We start from the raw sequence: 19,482 nt of genomic DNA on the forward strand, positions 1-19,482 counted from the left end.
ACAGCTGTATGCATGAACGACACACAGCTAAGTGCGGTCGTTAAGTTTGAAACTGTCTTGTTACTGGAAAATAGAGTGGCAAACATTAGAGACACCCAGTATGTGTGTGTACAGCAACAGAATCCATTCCGATTTAAAGCTATATAGAGAAAAAGGCAACTTCGTGAATGATGTCTTGTCATCAGTCTTGTCATCTGCATTCGAACTGCAAAATTGCAGTTGGATTGCAATTGAAATGCGGCTCGTCTGTGTAGACCCTTATACCTGCCAATTGCACCGATGGGTATTGGCGTAGGTACCATAAAAGTAGTTAATAATAATAAACAAATTGTAACTAATCTGACCAGACAGAAAACCAGGGAATCACTCAATAACTTTCATCAATAAATTCCACTAAACACATACGCATTTTTAAACGTCACTTAGCTGTTATTATCCTTAGTGTTGTTCGTGCATACAGCCGTAACCAAAATGAAATTTAAATGATAATATTTATTGTAACCAAACGCACATATAATTTAGTTGTTGGTGCTTGTTGTGATGTAGGTTGTGTTCTTGTGTTTTCGCCTTTCATCGACTGTGTTTGAACGAAATCTTAAGATTAGAAGCATTTGTTAGCGCGGGGTGGCCATGCTTGGGAAGTATGCTCTTATATGAGGAAATTGGAATGTTAGATACAATGAGAAAGAAGAATAATATTCTTCGGAGATTGTTTAGAAATTAAATTAAATTTGTTGTAATTCCGCGCGCAAACTGCGCTTCGCAACTTCGCTCAATTCAATTTTATATTTGGTAGCATTCTAACTTTAAACAATACTTGTTGATCTACGAAAAGGGTAGATAATTTATTTACTTTTTAATTGAAAAATGACCATAAAGGAATTTAAAAACTTAACATAGATCACTTTAGTTCTCGGCTATCCAGGTAGCTGGTAGTCCTGAACATTATGAGCATATTTTTCAAGCATCCCCACTATAATTACCGTGGTCCAAGGGAATTGCACATAATTATGGATATACTTCATATCTAAGGCGACGTACACACTGCACCGCGTACCACTTCGGTAGACGATAAATTGAATCGATTGATGCCTAACACACACGAAACACGCCAGACCACGCGATAGTGTACTCTAATCTTTACCGAAACCGGTAATACGCAGCGCCGTGTGTAAATCGCCTAAAACGTCTGTTTATAAGTAGAAAATATGCAATGCAAGAATTAATTTTATAACTGTCTTTTACTGTAGATAGTGATAAAGCGAGACAAAAGCGCGAAAAAAAATGAACTTAGTTATTTGCCTCAATGGACTTTTTCTATCTTGCGTGTATGTAGGTATATAATAGAATATTAAATTTGTGTACTATAAATGAAATTCTTAGGGATCATCTTTATTGTCAAAAGATTTCTTTTTTGTATGGGAAAGTCCACGCTTATAATGAACAGTTGAACAGTTTTAAACTGATGTTTTCTGTAACGTATTCGTTTGGCGGGAGTTGTCTAAGTATTAATTGTTTGAATGTTACTGCACAAAAATAAATCGCATGTTATTATTTTTAGTATAACATGCGATTATGAGTACTTAATGGTAAATCGGGGTTAATAGGACTGGCGGGATACATAAAAACCGATCAAGTGCGAGTCGGGTTCGCGATACGGTTAATAAATAAATCTGTTTGGTGTCATAAATTTGAGGGTACCATCAAATATTTGTCACAATTGTCATCCACTATCGAATTTATGACCAAAAGTGTTGCTTACCTGAAAGCAGAAATAAAGATGGATAGCAGAATCTTATTAATAAAGTTCCGTTTTTACCCTTTGAGTACGGAACCCCGTCAAAAATCTTACTTATAATTAAGTAACCAATCGGAAAGGATCGTCATAACCTTTTAGTTTACTCGAAGAAACATGTAATACTTACCTATGCAAAATCTGTTTCTGTTAACCCCCGCCTGTTCTATTCATCCCGTTTTGCGGTACATAATGTATTAATTAATTTCACAAATCATGACACGGTATTATTAAAATTGTATTTATGACTTAGCTCATGTTATGCTCAGTATTTGATATCAAATTTTTAAGAACTGGAATAGAAAATTATGTGAAGAAATGACTGTGACAAATTTGTCACAAGCATAAATAAAAATGGGCTTTATGTAACAATGTATAAAATTTATTATCCTTCGTATAGTTTGAATTTATGTATTTCGGAATGTCTGCGATGGTACTTATTCTTCTGTCGTTCCCCAAATTGCTAACAGACAGAACTCTTGCCGGATTAAGTGAAATGACGTCATCCTGGTTGCTATAGCAACATTGGTAAACGGCTTTCAATAGAAATTACGTCACCAAAATGGTGGTCGGGTCTGTGAGCAATTTGTGAAAATTCTAATGAATTAATATTTGTGAGTCACATCATGATAACTTCGCATGGCCAATATTGAGTCTAACGCCATACAATTGTAACCAATCGACAATTATGTGTACAAACTATAATTAAGCATCACGTAGAGTTAGTTTCGTATCCTAGTCATCATAGGTTTTACTTTAAATATAATTTAACATTAATTATAACGTAAATTGCACAAATTATTTTAAGAATTACGCATTTATGTAATTTAATTATTTGGTGTCATAAACTAATTGTATAGATGTCGTTGTTCGTAATGTGTATTTAAATTATTGTTTTGTAGGGACTGCCTACGGTACGCTGATTTTGTATTTATGAAGCATGACTTTATCCTGTAAAGTGTAAACTAAACTGTCTTGTAATATTTGTACCTAAGTTTTATAATAAAGTTGCAAACATACTATCAGAGCTACCGAAGAATTAAGAAGCGATTGTGGTATCCTATAACCAGTTCGTTTCACACGATAAAATAAACCGCGTTTAGACTCGTCTGCTAGTCTGTTTGCAACTACACTCCCGTTTTATCCCTCTTGGTAAATAGCCGACACATATAAAAACCTTTTAAATAATATTGAATTTGGTGAGGCGAATTCTAATTATTTAAGGATGGTTTACTTACGGTGGAGCTTCATGACCTTATATAAAAGGGACTGCGGTTGGTTACGATAAGGGTTGCCATCCGTTTACGTTTCCCCGGATTTATCCTAGTTGAGAGAGCATTCAGGGAGCGCCCGACGGTAGTTTCGTTAGTAGTCTGGGTTTTTTTTTAAATAGTCTAATGTCCGCCCTGCGACTATTGTTTAAAAATCGAAAGATTCACTCGTCTTGCCCTGGTTGATTTTTACTGTATTAGCCCTCGTTGCTGTATTAGTCGGGCGATCCCAATAAATACCTATAATAAATAAATTAAAGCTTAGCTTAGCTTGAGTAAACCGTCCTTAAATCGAATATTGGAAACACGAAAGATCGTTTCCAGTGAATATTGCTTACATTTGTTGTTTAAATTCGGCTAATTTACTAACATACCGCACCAGTATTATTTTTAACTTAGTTTAAACCATTTATTTATAGACCTGACAATAATGTTGTTTATTCAATCCACTGCCTTCACCTAATAATTTTGAATTTAAAATATACATTTGTTACCCAAACAAATGTCTAAAAATACTATTAGAATAAATAAATGTGCCTATAATAGGTTACGTGTTTAGATAGCTAAAATGAAACATAAAATGAAAATTTGTAAATTAATTAAACTGAATGTAAATGCGTCAATATAATAATATGATGAGCTTCTTGTAGGTTATCGTGTCGAGTATGAGTACTTAGTAATCGTCTTTTAATTCACGTCATTATCAATTCCAAAAAGTTACGTTGTCCATGAAGGACCATGTTTCATATGCATGTAGCTTTCGGCCTTTGAATTTATACAAAAGATTCCAGTCATACTGTCGAGAATTGCTAGATTTAACCTCGACTTACTCCTAAAAGAGTTTTGATTTCCACTTCAACCAGTAAGACCTAGTTGGTACTCTCGAACGCGACACTAGCGCCAATTCGTGAAGTTGCTAAAGTTGGAACAAAGTTTGATCGACAGTTACTTGATCCTAGAGTAATAGTACTATTTCAGGATAGAACTAAATCTTGAAAATAAAAGCAAAATAGTTTCGGGAGTATATACCTACCCTTTAAAATATCATTAACATAAATTTCATGAACTCGTTAAATGTAATGAATATGTCGTCCCGTAGTTTCGCCTGTAGTCATTATATTCATTTTGCCTAGAAATTACATTACTTTTAAATAACCTAATGAGTTTTTCTTAAGGCCGATGTCAGTGTGAATTAACATAAGCTAGTGTGAGGCAAAATAATTACGATTACTGTTGATACATTTTGTTAAGATCTTTGCCGCTCTTTGTGAACGATTATAATGAATTTCCACGTCAAATACAGCGTTCGTTCACACCAAACGTAGGTAAAGTCGCCGATTGTGACCCTCGATGTAAAAAAAAACGGAATAAGAATAAAATACACTCGCTTTTTGGCGGCTGTCTACACGTTTAGTGTGAACGACGCCTAAAGCTTCGTATTTAGAATGGCAGCCAAAAATATCACTTTAATTTACAAAGAAAACATCTTCATATTACAAAAGAATATCCATTTATTAGACTTGTATATACTGAAGTATGAATTTTGGTGTATTGTGCCTTTGGTAATGATAGGTTAAATGTTTGTGCCTTTTATTTTCATGTTTACTATGTATTTTGTACCTGAAGCTTTTCGTAGGCACAGAACTACCCCCCCTTTATTAGACAAATCGCTTTTTACACCTTGAAGATGTTTAGATTACTTATTTAAGGCAACTTTTACAAGGAAAGCTGTCTCTAGTATTAGAATAGATGTAGTGAATTAATGTTTGGTAAAATATTTGAGGAAAATGTAAGTAACTTATCATAGAAATCTTTTGTAAAAATTCATGAGAATGTCCATTGAACTTGTGAATTTATATAAATTTTTGGCTGTAGTTATTGTGTGGTATATTAGTGATAAATTTCTTTGTGGTCTTGCAAGCTGTGTACTGAAATAACTGTTGAATCTTGATTTGTCAAGTCATTATGCTAATAGAAATTACCAAACATTACCTTATAATATTGTAATCCTTAGTATAAAATACTATTTTTCCCCACACTTAATAGAACTCCGGGGGTCTACTAAATAATAATTTGCGGTTGTAAAAGTGAGACGCCGCTCTACGCGGTGTATTGTTCTGTCACGCTTTTATAACTACAAGCTGTAGTTATAATACTACTTGAAGACATGCTGGTACACCCCCAGACCTCACCTCATAAACAGTAACTAATCATGTACTTATCAAAAAAATTCAAAATGTTTACATTAATGTATAAAAATATTTGTGATATCTATTGTATATAGTGAATACTGAACTTATATTGAACACAATTATGTCTAAGCAATGAATTGTCATGTTTTACTAAAAGGCACTGCATTGGATGTCTGTAGAAGTATTTATAAAATTGTCTTTGATATGATTTATTGGTTCCTGAATAAGATCATGTTTGAAATTTAGATCATGACATATTATTACCCAGTGATGAATTATTTATTTAACATTCCTTGTTTGTGATACTGAAATCATGATTGTTATCAATAAATTATATTGGTGCAACAAGAGTTTAATTTTTAATCCCTTTTGATCCAAACTCCTGGTGAGTGGGTTTTCATTAGCGGTCAGCTGTATTGAGATGTATGCTAAGATCAAGGCAGTATGAGGCCCGATGATGTAAATTAATTTTCCCGCCAAAAGTAGGCTGCTGCTTATTTTACTACAAATTTGACATTTGAGATGCTGATAAAGCTTAAGATAACATGAGGTTCACTGCAGACCCCATGCTGAACATCATGATGCAAAATTTGTGCCTATTATCGCAATTCATCAGCCGCAGTACAGAACATGACCACAAACAGAAAATTGACTGAAACAGAAAACACTATTTCTTGCCGAACAAGTTAGGAGATGACCGGTCAAATACATGTTCTCATCCCAGCCAAAGTATTTGCATCGAGAATGGCAGCTTCTATTGCATTCGAGTAGTTTGTAAACAATCAAAATAATACATAAACATTGAAGAATTGTGATTTAAAAGCCATTAGGATCCAACTGCACTGTTACTTTTAGAAATGCTTTATCCTTCTTTCATACAGTTGATGCACAACCAGCTATCAGTTTTTAATCTGCCCATAAGCTTCTGACGAAAAAAAATGATCTCTATCAGAAGAAGAGTCGAATATTGAACTTTAGAGGAATAACATTTTAAATGACAAGAAGATAATAGGTTTTTAATTTTTTTTATTGTCAGCTTACATACAAAGTTTATTCGGCCTTGGCAGCCGCGGCTTTGGGCTTCTTCGCCTTGATGGGCCTCTGGGAGCGAAGGATGGCTGAAGCACGACGGAGGGTAGCCTTGGACAGGTCAGTGCGGTAGTGGTTGGCTTTCAACAACCTCTTCACCTTGTACAGTGATCTCCTCGCGCCAGCTTTGAATGTGCGGCGTACTGAGTTCTTGACGGGCTTGTTGGTTGCCTTAGCCTTCTTGTACACAACTGTGAAACCTTTCCTGTCGGGGTTTTCGACGACGCCAACAGCCTTCTTCTGGATCAGACCGTTGTATCTGTATGAGTTGAGGTTAGTCACATTGTTAGGTTCCTTGCTGAAAGGCTTCCTAATGTTACGCTTCTTCACCAGGAAGGCGTTGTTGTTGCGGATGATCATCCAGTTAAGATGGGACGACATTTTCGTAGTTTTTCACTAAAAAACTACACCGAATACAACGTGCTCACAACGTGTCCGTAGACAAAAAGAAGGAAGTTGTTTGTCTATGGTTTAATAATGTCAAAAGTGCTGTCAAATTTAGTGTTGCTAACTACTATCAGTGTTATTTCTTCTTTTTTTGGGATTTAATTTGCTAGCTAGAAACTAAGAAACAATCATATAATATTTTTATTGAATTATTAAATGTTAGAGTCACGTTTTTTTTACACGGTGTCTTAAAATTTATGCCGCAAAAAACCTTTTCTTTTTAAAGTGATATTAGCTATTTTTCCCAGCGTTGGGATTAAACGTGCAGCTCATGCATACAGATAAATACCAGGATAAATACAGGACAAATAAATACCACAATGATTACTTTTTAACATTTTCAAAACAAAAAGGACGTTTTAATAAATTGTTACACATTCGATTTTTCATTACATAATATTTTACTGTGTTAAGTATGTTGAATATAATAATTATGTATGCCGATTTATGCCCTTATTCATAGGTAGTGCTGTTTATATACTGAATATAATGGTCCTTTCTTTGATTTCTGATTTGAAATCCCTTTGTACCATTTACGAGTAGACTTTATAAATCTGGTAACACTGGTAGAATGCCAGAGACAACTTTGGTACGCTTAGTTTTTTTTACAAGGTGCTTGGAATTAATAACAATGTTTTTGAAAAAGGTACATAATTAATTGCAAAAATGGGAGACTTAGGTGTATAAAACAACGTACATTTTATTGTAAGATTTAAAACCATGTTTAATTATTTAACCATCACATTCGCTTCTATACTCTATGAAATTTACCGTTGACTTCTTTCATTTTCTTCGTCCTTTTTTTGGCATTTTGCTTATGGTGATATGTCAAATTCCAAACTAAAACTTGTCTGGGACAATTCATGTTGGTTCTTATATCTTTTTTCTTTATAATATTTACGGTATTCCTTGTAGTAAATGTAGTTCTTGTGTGAAATTTATATGTGATTTATGTAAAGTGCCAAATTGATGTCTCGTTACTATTGGTATTATGAATCAGGTTGATCAAAATATAAACAAAGATATGTTTGATTCTGATCTGATCGACGTGGAATCTTTGGATTATTCCTATTATCAGACGTGGTGAGTAGCTTTGTTTTATATTTATGTAAGAGAATGGGTCTGTTGATGGGTGGCGGTGGTTTACGGGGTCATGCATGTCTTGTCCGGTCGGTCGACATGTCAGTGTATCTATCGATGCTGTTCGTTTTTGGCTCGTTCCAATTAATCGTCGGGTTATTTATTTCCAGTCTAACCACTCTGACCAGTATTTTTGCATAGCCACCTTGCACATATATTGAAATTGTCTGAGTCTATATTTTTGCTAATAGGATGATTCATCTAAGCTCAGGTGTTTTTATTTGTTTATGATTTGCTGCTGTTTTTCTAAATGTTTATGTTCATTGTCTGTCCTATTGTTAAAGTGAATATATATTATAAGCATCAGTAAACATTAATTTTAGTTTTACTTCCTACTTACTTATGTTTGCAACACCTACACTAGGTAGGACAGATGTTGGTATGGAAATAAATTTCTTAATCTTTTAAAATGTTTCTCTTTTAAACTTAAGTTAAAGTTTGTTTTATAAACATTCATCAATATGTCCAAATGAAACCATATCTCAACTACCCTCTTAACAAAAAAGTTTATTATTTTATGCATTAACTAATGTTTATACTTTTCTCAAGAAAATCCCTAATATCATAATTAAAGGTAAACAATATTGCTATTCTATTAAAAGCCTCTTATTTATTCAAAAAGGTTTATAACATTTCAAATAATTCTGGTATTCAGTATAATTAGCACTTTATGGCTGACTGCAGTAAATTATCAGATTGATTAGATAATGTTTATTGTCTAGATTCAGTTGACATAAATTGCACTTGTATAATTTGATTATGATAAGTGTTCTGATAACACTTACTTGAAGTAAATTATGCTCAAGGATGGCTATTGCGGAATTAAAATGATGCTGAAATCTTTCAAATTCATTCAAATAAATATTATTTTGAGTTTTGATGGACTACAAAAACATAAAATAGTAAGATTACTTTGAAATCGGAAGTTGTGGTCATTAATTATATTATTTATTAATCTACTATGATGTTAATATTCTAATAAGCTGTTGATAATAAGCCTTTGACAGTCCAAGACACATTTCTATAACATTAAACTCTGTTTTCCTGTTATTTAAAGTATCCTGGGCACTATCCAAATGCAGACAAAATAAAATCATTCAAATCAGCCCAGCTGTTTAGGAGGAGTTCAGTAACATAAACACACATTTTAATCATGTTTAATGATACAAAAGCTAACAATAATATTCCCAGTTGTCAAATAATTGCCCTTTTAATTCTCTAAATATTCTCCATACATTTTAATAGACTGCTAAACAAAAATTGTAGCTTGTTTGAACTGTCAGACATTCCTACAGTAAATAGTAATTGTTATGAAGTACAACAAAGGTCTGGTATTTATGTTTACAGAAACATTTAGCAATATTTATATTCTAAATGCATGCTACAGTAAATTCAGTGCAGTTCTTAGGAATCTAGTTTATGAGACTGTATTTCAAAATGGTTTATATTGTAATAAGGAGATTAGAGCGGCGTTGTAATCGCTTATTTAAAGTATCATCGTGAACTGATTATGGATGGGAGAATTGTTGTGTGCTTAGAATTTTGATAATGGGATAATTTATACCATACTAGCTTTTCGCCCGCGTCGAGGTCGGTTATATCGCGTTTCCAAGAGAACTCTTGAAAAGTCCGGGATAAAACTATCCTATGTTCTTTCTCAAGGTCACCTCTATCTCTGTACCAAATTTCATTAAAATCAGTTCGGTGGTTTAGACGTGAAAGTAGTCGTTTAACAGATAGACAGACAGACAGAGTAACACATTAATTACTTGGCTACTTACATTTTATGAATTTTTTTGAATTGAATTTTTCAGTACATATGAAGGTTTAAAATGATCAATGCTCAATTCCCTATATCTGAAGCAGCCTGTGCCTGGCATTGTAATATTTGTATGCATTTATATTATAATCACAACATAAATAAATTATATCAGTGGTTTCTGTTAGGTAACCATAGGATCAGTTGAGGGAAAGCTTTGGAATTAATTTAATATAAATGTATTTAATATTTATATTTGTGTTCTATTTTTTTCTCGAGGGTTCAAACAATATTAATCAATGGTTGAAATGTACAACCTGTCATCAGTCTTGAAGCTGCCTTTTGGCATCTGAACTGACTTAATTTAGGTCAAAGATCATAACAAAAATTAATTGTAATATCCTTGTTCTCAGGTTATGCACAGTCCCTGATGACTCGGGCCAGAATGTTGATATTGTGGATTGGAACTTATCATGTGATTGGCCAATCAACGAGGACAATGATTACCAGAAAATGGAGAAAGACCTCTATTCAGTACTTGACAACATACTCAAAAGTAAGTGATAAGTGTTTGTGATCATTAAATTTAATGCCTTTTAATTATGTCTGATCGATTTCGGCTTTGGCTGCTAGTGTTGCAAGGCACCACACAACTGCGCAGGAGTTACTCTCCCGTAGTCGGACAGGACGGCATTTCATACAGATGAACTCTGTTACCTTACTCCCGTAACACGGCAAAGGATCCACATTTTAACGTGCCTTCCGAAACACTGAAGCTGTGATATTTATTTCTTAAAGGCACACAACATGAGAAACGTCAATGCCTGAATTTGGATCGACTTTGAGACCTTTGACTTAGTATTCGTGTTGTTTATATTACATCATTGATGATCATTGACTAATATTAAAGAACATGTGTAAATTTCAACATGTTTCGACTTGTCTGTCGATGTTTATAGACCCGCTTAGTATTATTACTGTAACGGTTCAGGAATTCGTATTTTGAGGGAGTTAGGTACTGTTAAATTATACAAGCTCGGGTCCCTGCTAGGCATAGGCCTCTTTCCATACACGAAAGGTTCAATAGTTGATCTTCGCTCTGGAGTACCTACATGTGCAACACTCCCATGCTAGTAGCGTCCAGGGTTTGTCATAATTGTCACCTTCGCCGTTTTTGTGTTTGTCTTAGAATAATTCAAAGTTCGAAAACTGTAATTTCGCATAGAAGCTTACCTGGGTAAGGATAATAGGGATCGAACCTGCAACCTCGGGCGTAGAATTCCTTACATAGAACCGCAACTTTACCGCGACTCTTTAGATAACACTGACAAAACAGTGGAATTTTAATCCTTGACTAGTAAAGTGCTTAGTCATTGCCCGAGTTAATTTTAGATGAAGGTTTATGTAAAAGATTATCCTTTAAAACATACTTATGCATGCATATACTTATAGTACATTGTGTGCAATTAATGTTCTGCAGCTAAGTTTTTGACCTTGAATATTATACAAAGCAATAAACGGGTAAACAAGAAGTGTCTATATAAAGCACCTCATTTAAGGCGCAATGGGCATACGATGAATAACATTTTAAATACAGACTTTAACAGTCTATAAATTTTCTTGTCTTAAAACAAATTGAAGTTGACATGTATAATCTTCAATACATGTGTAATTTGTTTGTGATAAGGATTGATAGTATTTATCTGTCACATTTAATAAATACGACATCACGGATGTATGTATTTCTCGGTTGCACGTACGCCAACTAATTTGTTGCACCTCTTTATTGAAAGCGCGAAATTAAGAGACAGGATTTTTCTTTGATGAGGCTTTGGAATCCTCCTGGACATCCAATTCATCGGGGGAAATCATAGCTATTCGTCACGCACAAGTATTCCGATGCCTTTACTTGGACTAAATTAGTTAAACACCAAAAATAATTAATCATCGGAATCGCGATGAAACTAAATTTTGCATTTTCCTGTAGATCCTGCAGGCCTACTACCTCGTCTTAAAGTGATATTACCGCAGTTTTGGAAGCGCGACAGCGGGTCTCTTCCTTAAGTGCAAAAAAAACTAAATCAAGGCCCTATCGGCACCTGTTTCTTGTTTTTGAGACTGCTAGATGTTGTTTGAGGTAACCTTGGAGTCTCCAGTGTATCATGCATAAGGTAGAGACCCGCTTCTCTACGACGTGTAGTGCGCTATCACACTTTCAAAGCTGCAGTGATATTACTTTATACATGATACAGCTTGAACCTGGCAGTTATAGTCTGCTTCAAGCATTTAACAGGTAGCTTCTGGCCGGCTCTTCTGCATAGGAATGACATTTTGGAACCGCGCACCTAGAGTCAATACTGTAACGTTTTAAAAGTGGCTGGAAAACTGGATAGGTATTACATGATTCCGGCTTAAGCAAGCCATAAATCTCACAGACATTTAAAAGCTTTGTTTGTAGCATAACGGTGAAAATGGCTTGTTTTTCGGTCATATAAAATATATGACGTGAGATATGTCCGCCCATACGACTGTTATGAAATTTATCATTTCATTCATTGTACGGTAATAAAATAAACTAATCTATGTAGATAATACAACTACTGTACCGCGTTTGTAAATAGAGAACGATAAAATTCTGTTGAAAACGCTTCAAATTTTTGTACCACGAAGCTTTAAAATTATTTTCTATAACTATTTTTTATATTCAGTCACCATAGTATGGGTATCAATACTGTGGGGATTAGATGCTAGAATGTGTCTGTGGCTACGCCTGTCTTGGTGTTATCTATAGGGGTTTTATTTACAAGGTTTAGAAGGTTATGAACTTTGTCTATGCAAATAGTTTTGTCGGGCTCTGTAATATATGTAATAAGTGATTATTATAAGAAGTAGAAGAATAAATAAAAAAGTGGTAAAGAAAAAATAAATGGCAACACTGCTGAAATTAGTGGCTGTCTGAATATTATTGAATGGAAAATCAACTCTGAAGTTTTTGACGCATAAATGATTTTTAACGTTAAGTTGATAGATCACTTACTTGGCCAAGTGCCGTATGTCAAGTTCTATATATATTGTTGTTGATATGCTGCAATTGCTGCTTAATGAAAGTACAGAGAGATTTATATCGGGAGGGGCTTTTACGTAAATGATACAACGGTTTACTTACGTATTTATCGTAATCGACTGACTAATTTCGGTGCAACTCTGTCCTTTTTCGCCACCTCATGATTAGGACTCCCGTCTAAACAGAAACTAATTGGGCTATCCCCATTTCTTCTCAGGGTTCTCAAAAAAGAAATATAAATGTGATGATAATCCTAAGTTTAGAAGAAAAAAAAACATTTCACTTCGACAAACTCATTGATAAAACGTTGCACACATGCTAACAGCAATATCTACCAAGGAACTGTTAGGGAAATAGGTGTGCTAGATACGAACTCTCAACGCTAGATCAAAGAGTTCTCATACACTAAAATACGACTAGTCCAGATATCAATAATACTAGAGCATTCTCATTGTATGTGTAACAGTTATGAAATATTATGAAGCAATGTGTTTTAGTGTTTCAGTAATCATTGCGAATAAACAAAATTATATAAGCTTAACAGTCTTGTGTTAAGAGTGATAGTGACCTAATTTGATCAATCTTAATTTGAATGTACCGTACGGTTTACTCACGCGTTTTTCTTTTTGCTATTTTATTTTTTTATTCATTTTGATTGGGCGATCAAATTAGTATATGAAGGTCGTATGTATGCGTAGGTTTGTTTTAATTTCTCATGTTTTTGGATATTTTTTCGTACTTTGTGTACTCTATGCTGAGGACCTCCGTGGTCGAGTGGCGTACGCACCGGTTTCAAGGTGTCGCTAGCTCTGAGGTCCCGGGTTCGATCCCCGGTCGGGTCAATGTAAAAATTAACATTTCTACATTGTCTCGGGTCTGGGTGTATGTGGTACCTTCGTTGTATCTGAATTCCATAACACAAGTGCTTTAGCAACTTACTTTGGGTTCAGAACAATGTATGTGATGTTGTCCGCATTTATTATTATTTATTTATTTATTCTATCCTGCTCTATCTTTATACTTTAATAAAGAATAGACTCACCTATTAGACCTATCTCAAGTATATCAGCTTATAAAATTGTTCGAGACAATTTACTCAAATTACTACAATTGGCAATTATACATATCATTAATCCTACTTGCACCTGTAATTCACTTCACTTAGTATTTAAATAGTAGAACTGAAAATGACACCCTCCTTATAAGACTTAAGGTCGATTTTCCTGTAGCACGTTTCTTCACGTCGTAAATATTGTCAGCTGTTATAGTATAAATAAAGCAAATTATGTACTTATAACAATTTAAATAAGGAAAAAGTGCAACCTTGTTCTTGCTTCTTGTTTGTCCAGTAATTACTTTATCTTTTGAACCTAAATATTAATACACACTGCAGATAAAATATTGTATGAACTATTACGATAAAATATTACGTTCTTGCTTAATGAATGTAATTTTGCTTTTGTTGGTATACGGCTCTATTGACTCTGCAATATTGCACATTAAGATCTGACATAATCCTAAAATACAAAATATTGTTTTAACAACAAAACTAGCCGACTTCAAACATAAAATTACTGAACCAATCTTGAAATAAGCGATTTGACGTAAAATGAAAAATCAGTGCATCCAGTCCGAAGTTCTGAGGTAACAAACATTAAAAACAAAATACCACCTTATTTTTGAAGTTGAAAACGAATGTACTCAATCTGATAACATTAATTATTCAATCTAATACACTTTTTCAATCGTTTCAAAATGGTTAGTCAATACCTAAGTATACTCGGAACTCCGAACCGAACTAATTTACAGTCGTTTAAACGCTTGAGTCGTTTTAGCTCGTAAATTGCTCATCAAGTGAGTATAGCAACCTTATTTACTTATTAGGAGAGGTTAATTTGAAAATTAGTGTGCCTCTAACGTCGACTTGTGCTCAATTTTTTGTTAAGTTGGTTATTTCCCATTTGTGGGTTGAATATGCGGTTGGAACTTTGCTTTTGAATGAAAAGATATAATATATTATTATTATGTAAGTAACATAATAATAATATATTATCTTATTTATTTATATTTTGATTATATTTTGATTTATTGTGATTATATATCATTTTTTTTCTATTAATTTAGATCAAAACGTTCTTGTTATAAGTTCTTATGCACTTGAAGTGGGATCTCCAACAATATAATTTTTAATCGGAAAGGGGGAAAAAAGAGGGATTGCAATTTTTGAATTTATAATATTTGAAATCCTAAAACATGTGAAGTGGGAACTCCATTTTTTTTTAAACGGCATTAGCGTCTATCTGACAATTGTTCTATACTCTCAAAGTATGTTATGTACAATAATGGCGCTTGGCACAGTACGCTAATGAGTGTACATACATATTGATCAATCTGTCGGATTGAAAGCGATAAGAGTCAGAGCTTTAAATGTAGTCTACGTGATAAAATGGCCGCGCTTTTGAGCAAGCGTCGAACAAAACAAATAGTACAAAAATAGTATTTTCTCTTCGCTACGCTTTTTATTTAAAGCTGTTCCATCTAAAACGGGTACTAGTAGGGCTTTTAATAGTTTTATCTCATGTTTATATTTAACTTGTTTTCTTAGAGATTTCGTTTATATACTTGCGACGTCGCTACGTCAATATTTAAATAGTTGAGAATTCCCAGACTGCAAGTTACAGCATATTTTTTTTTTGCATTTAATTACAAACCACTTAATTATTTACTTGCTAATCAAGAATTTAAAGTTGTTTTTATTAAGTAGGGTCGTCATTAATCGAAAAACGTTTTAAATTAAAAATATCTTGTGACTTTTAAATTTTAAAAAAATATATCGTCCGATTAACACCCTATTTTTTTCACCGGTACAAATATACAGCATCCTTTATAAATGTAATTAAAATTCCTGTTAATCATTTTCATCGTCTCTATTGTGAAACAAAGGAACGAACCTGGACAATAAATTGGTAGCCGATCTAATGACATTCGACACGGCTCATAGGCTCTCTACAATGATCCGGTATCATGATGCCGTGTATGTAGGTTACTTCAAAAGAAATCTCATATAAAATACGTTATTTAGTCAGACCTTCCCTTTTTCAATTTGTATTGTCTCACGTTTGTCGCTTGATTACTTTTAAGGATTGGTTTTATCTTAAAGAAACAGTGGTTGATATATTTATTTGGTGCAATATATTTGTAGATAAAATTTCCAAAACCCTTGAGAATAGGGCATGAATATCTATTTAGAAAGCAAAAAAAACATCGCATTGTGCCCATTAATCGGGAATGAGAATTAAAAAGCTCCATCCAGAATTTCTCCGATTCGATTTCTCCTTATTATCATTAAGTATTTACCGACTCATACAAGTTCTGACAACCCTATGGATAAGTACAATCGTTATCATAAACCCTCAACAGAAATGGTTGTAATATAAAACCAAGTTTATAATACAGCCCAGTGTAATGCGGCGTCAAATTTCGCTTTAGGATTTCGCGTGTGCCAAATTACATTGAATGCTTCGTCAGATATTCGAGATGATGTGATAGCGTAGCGATTTGACTGTTGGATTGCTAAGTAAAAGGCAGCAAGTTCAAATGCCGGCACCAATAAAAGTCGAATTATTTTTCGGATTATCACTTGCTGAAACGGTAAAAGAAAACATCGTGAGGACACCAGATTGTATTTTTTTTAACTGTACGAAAAAGACATGAGATTCCTTTGATATAATTAAAGTACTCAGTAAAATACTTAGATTTAGTATGTATTTGTTGTAGTTCTGCCACTTTCAATCGAATGTTTGTTTTGAAACTCGTGAATGAATATTATTGCATGACGCTACCAGTCTAAACAATACTATCAATACATCTTCCATTGATATTAAATTCTTCTTCCCTTCTTAAGGGAACTGATTTATACGCCCCATATTGCACTACGTTAATTCCTTAATCCAATTTTGGATGTGTTTTGGCGAAAACATGAGAGAAGGTTAGATAGCTATTTTGTTAAGTAGTATGAGAATGCTTTCCATAATTGCTTGAATTATAAATGTTCCTCTTATATTTTGGATCACGTTCTTTTGTAATAGTAGTTAGTTTTTCTCCAATTACGATTGTATCGCAATTTTGTATATCGTGGTCTACTGATACACTTATGCGTAGATCATTCCTGCCCCGTTCAATGTCACTACAGCAATCATCCAATTATACTGTGATCACTTTGCTGTTCTAGTCTGCCATTGAAAAATGCACTTTATGTCTTTTAGTTTATATGCGTTTTTATATTACCTGGTATAAATCGATTGGGTACAGGAACAAAATTGTGAAAAAGTAAAATCTGTATTAATAATTTGATTTTATCTTCTACCTGAACTGTAGCACATTTTTTTAAGCTAAAACCCAAATAGAAGAGTATAAAATATCAGCCAATGATTCCTCCGGTAATTTTCCGCTAAATGATTAAGTGCTCTTTGTCACATTGAGAACAGTTACATAGTCCACCAGAAAAGGTCTATGAACGGCTCCTCGAACCCGGAACACTTGGCACAGGACTCATCAACAAAGAATATCAGGTCAAATTCGACTTGCCTTTTCGTTTTTGGATTCTGGAGAACGACGGCTAGTCGATAATTATAATCAGGACTGACATTAATCTGCATCCCTAGCAAGACCACGAAGTGTCTGGACGTCTTTTCCCGGGCACATATACGAACCCACATGGGGAACTTTGTGCTACAAAATTTGAGATTCATAAGATGAAATATCCTCAAGACACGATATTGAAAATCCGAGTCCTAAAGCTTCGCCTGGCGACCGACAAATATGCAATCAGTAGGCGTTATCTCCGAAAAGTGTCAACGAACTTGACATTTGTATCAAAAATCTTAATTCCGTACCGAATTCCAAAACTTGGTACTTTCGATTTGCTACTTGAAATCCGTATTTCGGTAAAAACTCACTTTCTATAAAACATGAAACCTAAATGTCACTGACTACGGAGAAATCTGCAACGGAAACAAAAAGTTTTCTACCGCCACTTGCCTATTAGAGTCGAGACGTCGCAAAAACTCGGATTCCAAGTTAATTGATAAATTGATACTACAGGAAGTAATCATGTAGGAGCTTGTTGCTCGAACGGTTTCCCATAATAGATGCGTCCTCACATATACCTGGCTTATCGTGATTCACGACGTCTGTAGGCCGAGATAAATAGACTAGACTTTGCAATTAGCTAACGTGTTTACCTAGCCGATAGCTGTGTGTGAGTAGGTCAGTTATATGTCGTTGAGTATTAATATACTTGCCATTATCATGTGGCCTTTCTTTTTCATTGCCAAGTTTAGTTCGAGGTTTTGGGAAGATAGAAAGACTTGGAGGTCATTGCCCAGTGTTGCGTAGAACATAAGCTAGAAAATTAGTCACCAATTCAAGGATCCTTCTCTTATATTACTTATGTTATTAAGCTCAACAATCTGTAGATATGTATCGAGAAAAAATAGACGAGATTTTATCTTAAAGCTATTTTCTAAATAAGGTGCTGTAATGTCGTATTTTATCAAGTGGCCTGTCATTACTTACTCGAATTCGCAACCTTCCACTTCCCACACAAATTGACTAGGCTTGAGTTACTCAACCAGTCATGAATTTGCTGCCATTACGGCTCGGCTCTACTGGATACCCAAAAAAAAAACAAAACAAAAAAGGTTGTATTAGAAATCGTCTCAAAAACAAAAGAGGCTCAATTTGGCATTTAATTTCTTGAAATCCATGGTATCCTTATACATAATCTGATGCTAAGTGGCACATTAGCATACACAAACTCAATCCGACTCGTAACAAATGCAGTCCATACAGTAACGTTATTGCTACCCACACGTCAATTAATATTCGAAACTTGTACGATAAACGTTTCACTTTCTATGCGTATGCTATTCTGACAAGATGAATTGATGGATTGTGTTATATTGATATTTGTGGTATATGGAGAATAGAAGTATTTTGCCTAAAGACTGCAGCCATTTTTGTTTTGATGAAAGTTCCCTTTATATGTACAGGCAAAATGTGGATTACTTTTTAGGAAAATGTATGAGATTGAAAATATTAAAGTTTTGTCGACTTTCTCTGATTATCTTGATATTATATTTCGATTTATCTGATAAGTGACCTTGTTTTTTGTGTGACGAATCTCATGTTTTTTTTTCCAACTCGTTAAAATCATAATCGGTGATAATGATTGGATAAGTATGTTTTAGATAAGTCACGCTTGTTAATAATTAGATTCTGAACTCAGATTACCTAAAAAGAATATAACGCCTTTAGATTGTCAATTTCAGTTATGTTGCCCAAAATCCAGGATTGACCTCTTAACTGTTAAAATATGGCGAAGAGCTCTGGTTAAACTACAACTGTGCAAGTTGATAGGTCACAGGTTAAGAAACGTTTGATACGGTTGTCCCGTGGATAGTGACCATCTCCGTGTTTCGGAAGGCACTTTATATTATGGTAGTCTGTGCTGTCCTGGCTTTTACTTATACATCTTTGACAGTCGTTATGGGTAGTTAGAAGTGAGAAAGTCTGACAACTAGTCTTACTAAGGGGTATCGAGCTGCCAAGGTAATAAACTGGGTTTAGGGCCAGATAGACAGTCGCTCCTTGTAAAACATTGGTACTTAGCTGCTTCCGACTTAGATGATGTCATAACCCCAAAAAAAAAATGTCGCCAAAAT

General features: G+C 34.2%; 2 protein-coding genes across 4 annotated transcripts in view; one reads left to right on the forward strand and one right to left on the reverse strand.

The window, feature by feature from the left end:
* Nucleotides 1-6,267: 6,267 nt before the first annotated feature.
* Nucleotides 6,268-6,805, reverse strand: LOC113499812 (60S ribosomal protein L28). The gene has a single exon (XM_026880350.1). It carries the CDS (start codon nt 6,726-6,728, stop codon nt 6,309-6,311), a length of 420 nt encoding a protein of 139 aa, XP_026736151.1. The 5' UTR covers nt 6,729-6,805; the 3' UTR covers nt 6,268-6,308.
* A 790-nt stretch (nt 6,806-7,595) lies between these two features.
* Nucleotides 7,596-19,482, forward strand: part of LOC113499841 — a 37,532-nt gene continuing 25,645 nt past the window's right edge. For 2 of the 3 annotated variants that reach the window (XM_026880407.1, XM_026880408.1), the window contains exons 1-2: nt 7,597-7,877; nt 10,107-10,249. In XM_026880407.1, the coding sequence (XP_026736208.1) occupies nt 7,786-7,877; nt 10,107-10,249 (235 nt within the window). In that variant the 5' untranslated portion in view covers nt 7,597-7,785. Of the gene's footprint in view, nt 7,878-10,106; nt 10,250-19,482 lie in introns of all 3 variants that reach the window. The other variant, XM_026880406.1, reaches the window with a different exon arrangement.

Source organism: Trichoplusia ni, chromosome 13 (genome assembly GCF_003590095.1).
Source record: "Trichoplusia ni isolate ovarian cell line Hi5 chromosome 13, tn1, whole genome shotgun sequence".
Classification (NCBI taxonomy): domain Eukaryota; kingdom Metazoa; phylum Arthropoda; class Insecta; order Lepidoptera; family Noctuidae; genus Trichoplusia; species Trichoplusia ni.

Bases quoted from the DNA above. Each gene is read 5' to 3' on its own strand.
- LOC113499812 (XM_026880350.1), bottom strand. From the start codon at position 6,728: ATGTCGTCCCATCTTAACTGGATGATCATCCGCAACAACAACGCCTTC.